At 34.7% G+C, this 13,747-nt stretch overlaps 1 protein-coding gene and 1 long non-coding RNA gene across 3 annotated transcripts; both read left to right on the top strand.

The window, feature by feature from the left end:
- Positions 1 to 2,721: 2,721 nt before the first annotated feature.
- Positions 2,722 to 5,707, top strand: LOC113361286. Of its 2 annotated transcripts, XR_003365051.1 has the most exons (5): positions 2,722 to 2,846; positions 3,739 to 4,021; positions 4,137 to 4,663; positions 4,758 to 4,862; positions 5,039 to 5,707. It is a non-coding gene; the product is annotated as an uncharacterized LOC113361286 (long non-coding RNA). The 2 variants fall into 2 exon arrangements; XR_003365050.1 differs by having other exon boundaries at positions 4,137 to 4,862.
- A 2,793-nt stretch (positions 5,708 to 8,500) lies between these two features.
- LOC113356232 (E3 ubiquitin protein ligase DRIP2-like) lies at positions 8,501 to 12,720 on the top strand. The gene is made up of 8 exons (XM_026599304.1): positions 8,501 to 8,779; positions 8,865 to 9,083; positions 10,188 to 10,281; positions 10,408 to 10,741; positions 10,865 to 11,310; positions 11,402 to 11,452; positions 11,676 to 11,748; positions 12,061 to 12,720. Exons 2-8 carry the CDS (start codon positions 8,969 to 8,971, stop codon positions 12,232 to 12,234), a joined length of 1,287 nt encoding a protein of 428 aa, XP_026455089.1. The 5' UTR covers positions 8,501 to 8,779; positions 8,865 to 8,968; the 3' UTR covers positions 12,235 to 12,720.
- Positions 12,721 to 13,747: the final 1,027 nt, after the last annotated feature.

Consider the following 13,747-nt stretch of genomic DNA (forward strand, 5'->3'; position numbering starts at 1 on the left):
TTATATTTAGAAGTTGCTGAAGAACACAACCCTTCTCATTTGATTATAACCATATAGGAACCATGTATTTTTTAGGCTCAAGCAGTTCTTCCATTGTAAAGATGATACTCATATATACTTTACATATGTGAATGATTGAGGAGTATGTATTCCAGAATAATTGAATGAATGAATTCCTTATGATGCTAGAATGAGAATGTATGTATTGTGGAATGAGATTGAATTCAAGAATAATTGAATGAATGAATTCCTTGTTCTCCTAGAATGAGAATGTATATACTGCTGAATGAGATTGAATTATGGGTTTTAGATTCAGTATTGCAGCTTCAGAAACTAATTGTATTGCAGCTTCAGAAATGGATTGCATTGCATTGCAGGGTCCAATTATGGGAGCTTATTTATAACAGTAAATAAACATTTTTTTTTTTGAAAACTTTTTTTTTATCAACGTCGGATCAACGTTATAATATCTGTTAGTAACTCGAACACCTGGCAAATTCATTACTGTTACAATGAATTGTCAACGTCTAAAGCCGTTAGTCTGTATGTTACAAGCGATAGACACGTGGCAGACGGGAAACGTTACAGTCAGCTGTTACGAATCAAATCGTTACAGCAAGCTGTTATATCCAAACTGTTATAATGAAACATCAACGTTTGAAGCCGTTATTTCAAACGTTAAAAACAATTAACACGTGTCGGACGGCAACCGTTACACTGAGCTATCACGGTTTGACTCGTTACAATAACTATTAGATCATATATGTTACAATCAACGAAACAACGATTAAAATCGTTGCCGCTAGCTGTTACAAGTAAGGACAGGTGGCAATAAGTCTACCGTTACACACAAAGTCGCCGTTACAGTATTTGTTACACCGAACTGTTACAATCTAACCGTTACGATCTGCACAATAACGGCTATCCGTTACAACAAAGTGACATCAGATAAATCTTATGCTGACTAGATAATCGTTGGTGTATTTATTCCAACGAATGAAAGCGTTATTTAATAAAACTTTATTGTAACGAAATGAACCGTTGATAAAATATTGTAACACTAATACTGACGGCACTTTTCAACGTTTTTTTGACGTTACAATATATAGATACTAACGTTTTTTCGACGTTACAAAATCCATGATTTCGTGTAGTGCCTCACAGTGGACAATGATGTCTCTACCAACCGTCGTGTAGTATCCTTTACGATGCTTATTGATTTCCTCCATCTTCATTATGCAACCCACTGAATCAGGAATGGAATATTTTATTGTAAGAGTAACTGACAAATCTATTTGTACATGTAGTGTCATTGATGGAGGAAGAAGCATAGAAAATATGTCGAGCATGGTTAGACAAGTCAATTACATAACAAAGGCGAAGGAAATGGAGGAAATAACAAGTGCATATGGCAGTGAGAATCTGACAAAAAAAAAGGTTTTACCTATTTTCTATCCCCACTTCTCCTAATTCCCAGCCCAACCACACAAACCAGAATTTGTATAACTCTTTTTAAATTGGATAAACAAAATTCACTCTCTTATTCTCCACTGTTAATGATGGGGTTGGAAATTAAAGATCAAATCATCATTTTCATCAAGTTTGATTTAATTGTGAAACTTAATTTTATTCTATTCAAAAAGGCGTCAGTGCCCAGCTTGTTGTTAGGTTACCAGCCAAAAGCTCTGGTTAATCATTTTTTTTTTAATTATTATTAAAAAACATCATTATTAATATGAAAGGAGTTTATGTATCTATATTATAAGGGACAATGGTGTTTTTCCACATCGACGGTTACCTACATTTTGAATACATAAAGAATGGTCCAGATTTGATCTACATTTTAGGTACATAAAGAATGGTCCAGATATTACCAACTTCTCGCCGTTTGACTTTGAACAATAACTATTAGCCCTATTACTCTTCCCTCACCCAACGCCAAGAAAAAAAACGCACCAAGAAATCAAAGTTCTGTTTCATCTTCTTTGGTATTTAATGGAATTGAAGATTAGTCATACCCAAATTCACGGCCATTCATCTTTCGTTAGACCCAGACGGATCAAGACATCCTTCTCACAATTTTGGTATTTACTTTTGCTGAATCAACGAGGTAAGCCTTAGATATGTGATTCGTAATTTTTAATTCTTTTTTCTTTTTAAAACTTCGGATTCTCATTTCACTATTCTTATACTCCCTCCGTCCCACCATTAAGTGACCTATTTGGTTTTTAATTTTGTCCCATCATTAAGTGACCTATATCACTAAACAAGGAGATATTTCTAAAATTACCCTTTTAATTAATTATAAGAAATATAAGAAATATGCATAATTTGATAGGCATGTTTATATTCGTTACGTAGGTGTTTTAAAATGCTTTTCAATGGTACAAAGTTTGCGAACATCCGTGGTGTAGTTTGAGAGATAAATCATTTCAAAATTTCATTAATTATTATCCATAGGATATAATTGTAAAAAATGCTTAAAAGTCTCTTTTTCCTTGCTTGCCTTAAAATTTGTGCAAACTTCAACTATGTCACTTAATAGTGAGACGGAGGGAGTATTTGATTCTCATTTCATGGATTGTTGTGGAGATAAGTATCCTTGCTATTTATTTGGTTTATCTGTATTGTCATAAATTTGTGATTGGTTGTGGTAATTTGTGGGTTTTCCACTTTTAACTAACTTCAAATAATTTTCATCAATAATGATATTAAAATATTTCTCAATCTTATATGCTAGAAAGAATAAAAAGAGATTTAGCCCAACAAAATGATTGCCCTCATATTCAACAATTGTTGTATTAATCAATTCATTTTTCTATTTGTTGAGGTACCTTATCACCCAGGTTAGATCTAAGTTTGTGGATATCTAATTCAAATTTTAGTAGTTTGTAGTTTTTTTTTCCCGTTAAGTGCAAATGCTAATCTTGGTTTGCTGATTTTTGGGATTTATTACCTTCTCCACTTAGTGTAAGAATTACAATTTTGATGTGAAGTAATCTCAGTGGGTTTGTAGTAAATTTGTGTTCTTAATATTTTGTATTAATGTTTCCTATGCTTAGGTAATGTATCCATCTGTTTTTTTTCTTTAGGTTTTATAAATGGAAGAACCATATAGTTGGATACTATGAATATGAATTGACCCAGAATAAACTGTGAACAACTATCTCACATTTGGTGATGAACATCATGTTAAGGCGAGATTTTTCCCCTTTTTATGTTGAATTTGGTTTTTGGTATATTTGCTAATTGAAAATTAAGGAAAACTTGGATTTCTTCTGTACTGCAGTTTTTAGGTGGAGCACTTTTATAGAGTAACATAGTGCAAAAGTGTTTATTCTCCCAAATGCTTCAAGCTCATCATCTGTTCGTTGTAGAAAGAATAACATCCTCTATTTTTAAAATCACGATGGAAAAATAGTTCATAATTTTTCTTTCTTTTAGACCAACATACAAACAATTTCATACTTTGAAGAAAAGTATTTCTCAGTTGAGAGAAGTTGGTAGATGTCTGAACCATAATCTGTTGAAGATTCATTTATCTTCAATAGATGAGCCTGATAGTAGTACATTTTCATGGTAGGAAGAGTTTCTCAAGCATCGCATCGTTGTTATTTTATGTTTCTCAGCATATTTCTAACATGGATTGAGCAAGTATATACGAACTTTGATTTGAGAATTGAGTTGCATTCCAAATTGTGTAATCTAAGAAGTTTTTTGTTTTTTTGGGTTTTGCAGGGAAATATGAGCATTGTTATCCTTCCCATGTCAACAAAACAGCGCTACAACTGTTGTATTATTCCAGATGAAACGTCTCTCTGAAACTATCAAGAAGGAAACTATGCTAAAAGGTGTCTTGATCCAGATCATTTGTTAACTTCTAGGGTGATGGAGAACTTTTATGTGGCCTTCCGGTTTGGCAATGGCGTAATAAGGGGGAAAATCCAAAGGATTTTGAGGGAGCTAATTGCGAAGTATGACCTAATGGTGAACTACAACACTTACGCAGGCTGAACTTCTGGTAAGAGAGCATTTTCTTGAAATTTTTACCTTAGTCTTCCAGGAAGTTTCTTGATTGCAATGTGGATTCTCTTGCTTAGTATGACTTAATGGTGAACTAAAACTCTTGATTTCAGGAAAAATATCCCGAACTTCTGGAAATTCAGTCCCTTGTTATGTATTGGTGGCATATATCCCCTAAAAAAATTCATAATTCTTGGTGAGAAAAAGATATTTTTGCCCTTCACCCATATCCCAGTTGGACTCTGACAATCCAACAAGTGGGTGTCGGGATCGTATGGCCACCTCTAATTCATTACAAGACTGTACATATGGTGGATTATAGGTGCACAAGTGGGATAAAAATGAGAACAATACCCCTTTGGTGATCTGAACTTTCTCCGCATAAAATGGTATTGTTCTACTATCTTGCAAGCGGTAGAACCATTCATTGTTCTGGAAAAGTCTGAGCAGCAGGGAGCAAACATGTAGGAGAACATAAATTTGACTGTTAGGATAGTGAGAGGTTGTGTCGTAACTTAATAAACCAAGATATATTATGGTAACATAGTTATTGAGGCGGCAAATAGAGTAAAACTAATATCAATATCAGTCGCGATGTGACCGTTCTGTGCTACATCCTTTATATTATCAATTTCAATAGGTAAGGATGTATTAAATTATTTAGGTTTGCTGAATGCGAAGCAGTCAAGGATATTATGAAACTGAATTAACATTTGAGTTTTTCGAATTTATAGTCTTGAGCAGTTCAAACTCGCCAACACGGGATACGGACATGGCACAGTAGGACACCCATGAGGCCACGAAGTGGAATCAATAAACGGTGAAGAAGTCATCAGCAGGTACCGCTTATCCACGCCTAAGCAATGGGCTTCTATATGAAATCTAAGAATTCACTATTTTAGCGTTTTCATAATTCTATCACACAACCAGGCTTACATTTAACCATCTTAAAATGCACATATATACATTGGTGTTGAACTAAATATACTAAGCAATCACTTTTATGGATTGGCAGCGAAACCAAGGATGAGAAGAATCCTTGGTATGAAGACGGCACGAGGACCAGTAATGTACCCTGCTCTAATAATCAACGTCGGGATATAACATCATATTTGAAGGTACTTCATTCGTTAGGCAAGATAGATGTCGAATGCAGACATTGTGGAACACTACACTTGATCTGACGGAGTGAACCATTCTTACGCCGAGGAATGAGGAAGTGGTTGTACAAATGAGGTAAATGTTCAGATGTATCAGGGATCGTATCACTCTTACATGGCAGCAAAGTAAGTGGCAGAGGATTCAGAGAAGGATTTACCGGGAATATGGGGAGCCCTTCTGAAAGTTTAAAGCAATGAATCCACTGGGGTTACCGTTATTTAACTGTCAATGATAGAGAGCGGAGAAGGAAATAGGACGAATAATGGCGTTTTCCTGAAGTACTTCTGTAGTCTGCATGGAGACTGTCTGTAGGAGATATATACCAATTCATTGTTCGAGCCCATTAGGAGCTTAGGTAATTCTACAAATTCATTTTTATTATGTGACTTGATAGACACGGAATGAGAATAGTATTGGGTACCAGTGCTTGGTTGGCCGATTAATGGCTTTTATAGTGATGTATATCCCTTCTGAAAAAATTCCAAGTAATTTTAAGCATACATGCACAAATATTATAAAAAAAAAGAGAAAATGTTTTTTTTTCGTGGGATGTTGATGTTTCTCAAATCATTGTGCAAGCTAATGGATTGGCATTTCGCGCGTGACGCCGCCATGGCACTAAACAGAAATCTCCCAATGAACTAAACATACATATCATTTAACACGTGTTGTGTTAGTAACCGAGTCAAAATCTTTTATTTAAAGGACCCAGGGTGTAGTTCATCAATCTCAAACAAATATTTGATCAACCAAATCTGACGAATGAATGTACTTTAATATTGAAGATCACCTGAGTGGCGCAAAAATTCTAAATTAAGGGAAGAATGGAGCAACTGGGTAATGCCGGGAGGGAGTGGAAGTTATTAACAAGTATAGGAAGAACAAAGGAATAACTCCAACGTCACTAGATTGGAGAAGTGATAAAGAATAAATTGATACTAATTGTTACTGTATGGGAACCACACAATGCAATGAGATAAATGAACATCTAAAATAAACCATATTCTGAACAAGAAGAAAATAGGACAGGGTTGCCGGTTTTCAAGACAGAAAATATCCTATTTCCGATAGAAAATAAAATCATATCCTAGTATAATATATTGTAGTTTGTGGACGGAAAAATAATTCATTAATCAAAACCTAATTGAATACAGTTAGAACTAATCGTCTGTTCCCTTAGCATCTCACATTTCGTTCAAATACACTGTTTCCGTCGAATCAAATGGAAAATCCAAAAATGAAAGAAAAAGTTAAGTATTGATCCTATGATTGTAGTTCTCGTTCTTTTCGTTTTTGGTATAAAACAATAAATCACTAAAACAATACAAATATATTAGTAGTAGTGATGTAATGTATAATGTTGGTGACAGATGTTAGTAGTGCTAGATTGTTTTAGATTTAGGGTTAGATTTGAGATCGAGAGAGGGGGGTGGGGGTGGGAGAAAGCAACAACAAAAAAAAAAAGGTTGGAAGATCTAGAAAAAAGAAGACCTTGGATGGTCGTCCATGAGGACAACATTGTGGACAAGTTGTCTTCATCCGGTAGATTACCTACATTATCGTGTAGTCTGTAAAGCAAATAAGCAAGAACAGAGACTGACCCAGAAATCAACCTAGGACAGGGTTATATATCATTGGTTGTCAAGGTGGCCTAAGGCTGCGATAAATTTTTTGGAACAAGTTACATAATTAGTGGTTAACCATAGTTTTTTTATAAAATGCTAGATAAATGGATGAGTATTGGATTAAAATCCGCAAATTCTAGTTATGAAAAGTGATTGGAAAAAGAAATTTATGGTTTATATAAGAAAAACGGGAAATTGAACGGATATAGCAAAGAAAGATTTATGCATTATACAAGATGTTGGACTAAAAATTATTTAAGCTACCACTAACTACAAGGATTAACCATGAATAGAGGTGGGTTAAATACTAATTTTGAAAAAATTTCTTATAATTTTTTTTACTAAGCCAAAAACAGGGACATGCTATTGTAGGGGCTAAGCCCGTCCCTGCAAATTAGGTTCCAATAACGGAGTTTATTTCTGGGGCTATAAAAAGCAGTTATGAATCTTTTTTTTTTTTTTGATCGATCTTCGCCTGTAAATCTTGATTGTTGTTAAACTTTGGAAATGAAAGCATAAGCATAAAATCCAGAGCTCACCAATGTTTAGTCGTCAGAAAAACTATCACCGCATTCAAATCGGAAACAAATGCATTAGGGAGCTATAAATATAATTCATTTTATGTCGTTTTAAATTTTTGTGTGCTGACAGAAAAATATACGTATAATATATATGAGTCGTGGCCATGTGTGCCAGATGGTTCCTTTCATTTCTCATACGTTGTCAAACTGGAACCAGTGGTTGTAATGAGAACTCCAAATCCTCCAAACTTACGGGTATGTTTTCTATCGTTCATTCTTTTTGATCGGCCAACATAAAATATATATATTAAAAGGCGCACAAATTGTGTGCAGGTGGATACAACTGAATAAGGTACAAATGCCTAAGAATCGGCAAAAAACCGAAAAAGAAAATAAACAAAAGGGAAATTAAAAAGTAAAAAACCTAAAATGCGCAAGAAAAACCTTGCATACCTAAAAATCAACTAAAAAGTAATAAACCTAAAATACACAAGAAAAAACTTGCATACCTAAAAATCAACAAGAGCAAAATTGCTTACTTAAAGATGTTTCTTAGCTGCCACATACTCAATGATTAAGCCGTCATAATTTTTCGCAAGGTCACCAAACATTATTTAACAATCTTTTTTCAAAATTGGAAATACTAACCCCATAATAAAACCCATCTCTTTGAGACCAACATTTGAAATTTTATTAGAATCTATAAAAACTTTTGTAAGATTTTTTTTGACCAATAACTGAAACATATCGTTCATTTTTAGCTTTGATTAAAAAAAATTCAATAAGTAGTCGTTATTTTGATAATGAAACCCCTAACAACCGGTCATCACTAATCAAATGTAGAGAATGCCACGGTGGGGAGGGTCGAGCGAACATAAGACAAATAAGCCAAATTGAAAATGTGAAAGTATCACAATTCACTTGGCTTCTCAAATTGTGAGACTTTTGGCAAGTCCCGTAAAACTTGCCAGAACCGCCTGTGGCATTGCACAAAAATAACGGACACAGACTTTGGCGTTAGGCGACAGTTCTTTGCCGCTTGGCACGATCTTTACTTCTCAGCAAATCTCCGCCTCTAGAAGTCCATCTGCCAATTCACTTTGTGTTTGCTAATCGAATCTCCCCCACGGCCCAGTTTATCTCCGACTCTTTTATTTACTCATACTATAAAACAACGACAAATTAAGCTCTCAAAAAACTCGTTTCGTTCTTCTTTTTCTAACGAAGAAGATTTACGTCTTCAAATATCAAAATCTTGTCTCGATTTTGAACCTTCAATAGATCATCTAAATCATACATTCATCCAATTCCAAAAGAAACCCACGTCGTAATTTTTCAACTTATTCGAAACCCTTCGTTAAAATTCACATCTTCAATCGAACTTCATTTTTTTGTTCTACTTCTACAGATTGATACTCAATACATCTCACTAGACCACAAAGATTCAAAGTATGTCAATTACTTCAGGCTTTTTGATTGCTATGTCACTGCAGTTATCTTCTTAAGCCTCATTTGTTTTCTTTGCTGAATGCAGTTGCGGAGAGGGGATGCGAATCTCATGTTGCGCGTGTGTACTGCTAACATGCACTGTATGATAGTATCATAAATCTGTGCTTTCCTTGTAATTTTGGAGTTGAAATGATGAGTGGAGTTCTGAAAGTTCGTAAAGAAACGCTTGCGGCTTGCATGACATGTCCTCTTTGCAGTAAGTTACTGAAAGAGGCTACCACTGTATCTGAGTGTCTTCATACATGTGAGTTTTCTTCCAATTCTATTGTTTTACGTTCTTTTGGGATCTTCAAAGTTTGCACCTCTCTTGATCTTGATTGTGTGTATTACGCTATTATGTGATTTGGGTTCTCCATTTTTCTGATTTGGGTTTTTGATTTTTAACGATCTGATTCATTATGTTCCACGTTCTTTTTTAACTAGAGAAGAAATTGAAATCAGGAGAGTTGGAGTTCAAATTGGTTTAGGGAAACATATGTATGTTTGACTTATTTAATGGCTTCTTAATTTGGGGTTCATGCGTTGTAATGGTGAAAATGACCAATTTTTTGTGATTTCCTAAATTAGATTTAATGACTTTAGAGCATCAGTTTACTTGTATATGTAGGACTGAAAGGGATACAAGTTAAGTGATTGTATAAGGATCGTACATTAATGCTATCTGAGTTGCTATCCCTATCTGTAGAATTGGAAAACAACAATGGTGGAGAGTTTTCTGATGGAATCAAATCATTAAGGGGTGACAGACAGTTTTGGTTTCCTTAGTTTGGTATACTTCGGCCGGGTGATGTAGAAATGACTACTGTAAAGTGTTGTTCAAGAATTTGATCAGAGAAGAGATGTGAATTTTATTGAAAGGCTTATAGTGTCCGGTTAAATATCGGGTTATGGAGTGAATAGTTATTCTTAATAATTTTCCCAATTGGTGAGATTTCAACAGGAAAGGTTTCTTTTGTTTATGTTCAATGCCAGCACTTAATTTGGGCCTTTTCTCTTCTCAACAATTTTCCTATGTCCTTTCTGTTGGAGTCCTCATTATCGGTATCTCTATGGTTTGTTAGTCAGAGCCATAATTTACACATGATAGCATGTATTCACTTTTGTGTGTTTCATCTGCCTATTGATCAGCTTTTTGGACTTGACTTACAAATTGTATTCAAAGTATTTGAAGAATTTCTGCTACTGCCGATTAGTTCTTGATTCATGTTGGTTGACTTAGTTTGTTTGATCAGTTACTCTCTTAGTTTTGTGTTCGTAGTAATAATTCATCTTTCTATCCTACTACATGGATTCTCTTCTACTTCATTTGCCCGAACTTCGCTCACTTTTGAAATGATCATATAATCAGTTTGTAGGAAGTGTATCTATAAGAAGCTGACAGATGAAGATTATTGCCCGGTATGCAATATTTATCTGGGTTGTGCTCCGGAGGAGAAGCTTAGGTAAAACCCCTCTTCTTTATGTTTCACTTGCAGTTTTCTCCGTTAGATGTTGAGAAAATAACATTTTTGGTGAGTTTCCCCCTGTTTCTCTGATAGAAGCAACTGTTTTGATCGTTTAATCTACAGACCAGACCACAATTTACAAGATCTAAGGGCCAAAATCTTTCCTTTCAAAAGAAGAAAGGTCATAGCACCTGGAGCCACTCCTCCAACAATTCCATTGCCAGTAAGAAGAAAGGAGAGATCACTTTCATCATTAGTCAGCACTCCTCGAGTATCAAAGCATACCACCTTGACAGGAAAAAGAACAAGAGTGGTTGGTAAAAAGGCAGCTGATTTAGGAGGATCTGGTTTTGACACTGCGGAACTGGTTAAAAAGGGAAAAGGGGCTCCGGAAGATTATCATGAAAGCACAAGCTTACCCGAAACGCTGAGCAAGATCGCTCAAAATAGAAGGCAGGTAAAAACGGTCGTAATTTCTTTGTTTGTTGTTGTGATTCTTAATTTTTTTTGTCTACAGACATACCTTTCATTAAATTACTCATTGTCTCTTAATCTGTGTTTAACTGTATTATTATCACAGGCTTCCTCCTCTGCAGAACCGTCTAACCATCAAGCACCTAATGAAGATCAAGAAAATGATATTGAATCGGGAGTATCAAAAATCCATCTTTGGAAACCCTTAAACCGCTTAGTTGAAACTGCAAATAGAATAAAGTCTCATAAGTTCACTATACAAGGGTCTGTTGTCAAGTTCGAACCAGCCAATGACTCAAGTTTTCAAGTTCGTTTTCCTAAAACCAAAGTCAGCGATACTTTGAGCAAATCGACAGTCCAGGATGATGAGAAGGGTAGTAGCTCTACTGCTTCAGAGCATGAGAAACCTAGAAAATTGCACAGGATCAGGAAAAGGTCTGCCTTTTCTGAGAGGGATCATGTTACAGCTCAAACCATTATTAATATTGAGGGTATTAAACGTGACAGAAGAACCAGTCCGATCTGGTTCACATTAGTAGCTTCTGATGATCAGTAAGAAACCATTCTTTGCTTTCTTCCAATTTGTTTTTTCCATGGATTCAGAATCTTGAACTAGTCATATCTCATTATATGATGCTTCCAGGGAAGGAGCTGCCCCGTTGCCCCAAATATCCGCATGCTACTTGCGTATACAGTGAGTCCTTTTGTATCCCCAACATCCCTGTTTTGCTTGATTGTTTTCTTTTATTTTTTATTTAATTTTTTGTTGTTGTATTTGACATTGCAAGCATATGCGCTGCTTCCATTAGCTATTGATTTGTTTCTCAAGTACCTTTTCTGTTGTATATGTTCAATAATACTTACTAAAACCTTCTCTGTCAGAAAATATGACTAAGTTACTTCTTTATTTGTCTTAGAGATGGTAGTATACCTGTTTCGTGCATCCAAAAGTATCTCATGAAGAAACTTGATCTTACAAGTGAATCCATGGTAAGTTGGTCCTTCTCTTTTCTACAAAGTTTGCAAGTTCAGGTTACGTTCACAAAAGGCACTTTATTGAAACTAGTCATTCATAACTGTATCATCAATGACCACTATCTTGTTGATCCTATGGTTGAACATTATTTATAAACTGATAGTAACTTTAATTAGCTCAATAATTTGCCAAGTCCCATTTGCTAAAAGAAGTTTGAAATGAGGTAAGATGAGAAAAAACTTGGTTAGTAGATTTACTCATTAGATGCCTAAAAATATATAAAAAATTCAATGTTATAATTACTCGTTTTTATAATTTGTCAATAGGTGGAGATACGGTGTCAAGGTCAACCAGTTTTTCCCCATTTACAATTGCACAACTTGATGGATTTGTGGTTAAAGACATCTACATCATCTCAAAGAAATCCAGTATCAATGGGAACCTCTGCCGAGGATTTTGTGATGGTGTTAGCTTATTCACGAAAGGCCCTGCCCTCTTAAATACTCCAGAAATCCGCGTTAACGTTCACTTTAAAGACTTCTAACAAAATGAGTTATTAGTAACCAGGATAAGATGAAAATTCTACTTCGACAAGGGACTACTCAGTTGGCTCATGAACCAGGCCAGCTAGGCATAGCCTAGAGCCTCACATCGTAGGGGTCCAGAATTTTATTAGTATTGCTATCCAGACTACTCAGTTGGCTCATGAACCAGGCCAGCTAGGCTATTGCCTGGAGCCTCACATCGTAGGGGTTCAGAATTTTATTGGTATTGCTATCCAGATGTAATTGAAGAACGATTTTTTGGGGGAGCATGATGTACTTAGGCCACCTTCTCCACATTTATAAGGGGTGTCCTAAAGTTAGGAAATGGCTAGGTTATCCATTGCCCTTGTTTAACTTATGACTAACCTAATAACCTCCCTCCTAATAATTAATAAACACAAAACATAACACTGTCTTTTATTAATCAAATTTCATTTTAAACTCTTCTCTTATCCTCCATTGTTATTTTCCATTTTCATAATTTTTTTAAAAAGGATTTTAAGTTGGAGGTATTTTTCTGCTAACCCATGTCTTCTTCATATATTTATAATTGATAAACTAGGTATCACCGGGACCTTACGGCTCCGGCTCAACCTTTCTGTTTAGTCTTAAATGCATATATATTAATAAAAATATTTCACTTAGTTAATGTATACAAATACTTTAAAAAGACTAAAACTTAGTCAATTATATAATAGATAATTTATATCGTTCTAGGATACTCATACTCCTTTAACATCGGTACTAATAGAATCAGTCTATATTTAGGCATACAGTTCCGGCAAAAATATATTTTGAGAAAAAATATCAATCACTTGATTTAATTTTATCAATACTTATTTTTGTTTAATTTTAAAACCAATCATCGTTGCTGAAAACCGAAATAGAGAAATCAAAAGAACAGGTGGATCCACGTTGGTAGCTTATAAATTAGTTTATTTAGTACGTACCGGTAATAATGATGAGAGAACAAAAGATGAGGTGAACTTTTTGATTCGAACATTACTTACTTTGCACTTTCGATTGGTAGCTTCCTCTTTGACACTTCATCAGACTTTTTTTCTTTTTTACTATTGAATGTCATTATAGCAATCTGCAAGAAATAAAAAGAAAAAGAAAAATGTACCTCGACCACTCGAGTGTGTTACTGTTACAAATTACTCTAGGAAATATAAATTTTAGAGAGACATATCATATTTGTCTTTTAGACGACGAATACGATATGGACCTACGATGGTAAAGACAACATCCAGAGATGATGTATATATTTTTTTTCTTGTCGCAGAAGAAACACATTAAAATGTTGTCGATTTACAATAATAAAGATAACAAACTTTTATTTTGAAAAATAATAGTGAATATCTTGTTGGTTTTTGTTAATGCTCAAATTGACTTGAAAATTATTTCTGGAAAAGCATTTCTTTGTTGTGATGGTAATAATGCGTACTCCATATTTCTTGCATAATAA

This window comes from Papaver somniferum, chromosome 3, assembly GCF_003573695.1.
Source record: "Papaver somniferum cultivar HN1 chromosome 3, ASM357369v1, whole genome shotgun sequence".
In the NCBI taxonomy this organism is placed as follows: Eukaryota; Viridiplantae; Streptophyta; class Magnoliopsida; order Ranunculales; family Papaveraceae; genus Papaver; species Papaver somniferum.

Bases quoted from the DNA above. Each gene is read 5' to 3' on its own strand.
- LOC113356232 (XM_026599304.1), top strand. From the start codon at position 8,969: ATGATGAGTGGAGTTCTGAAAGTTCGTAAAGAAACGCTTGCGGCTTGC. The intron at 9,084-10,187 runs GTGAGTTTTCTT...TCATATAATCAG, and splicing joins ATCTGAGTGTCTTCATACAT to TTTGTAGGAAGTGTATCTAT. The intron at 11,453-11,675 runs GTGAGTCCTTTT...TATTTGTCTTAG, and splicing joins GCATGCTACTTGCGTATACA to AGATGGTAGTATACCTGTTT.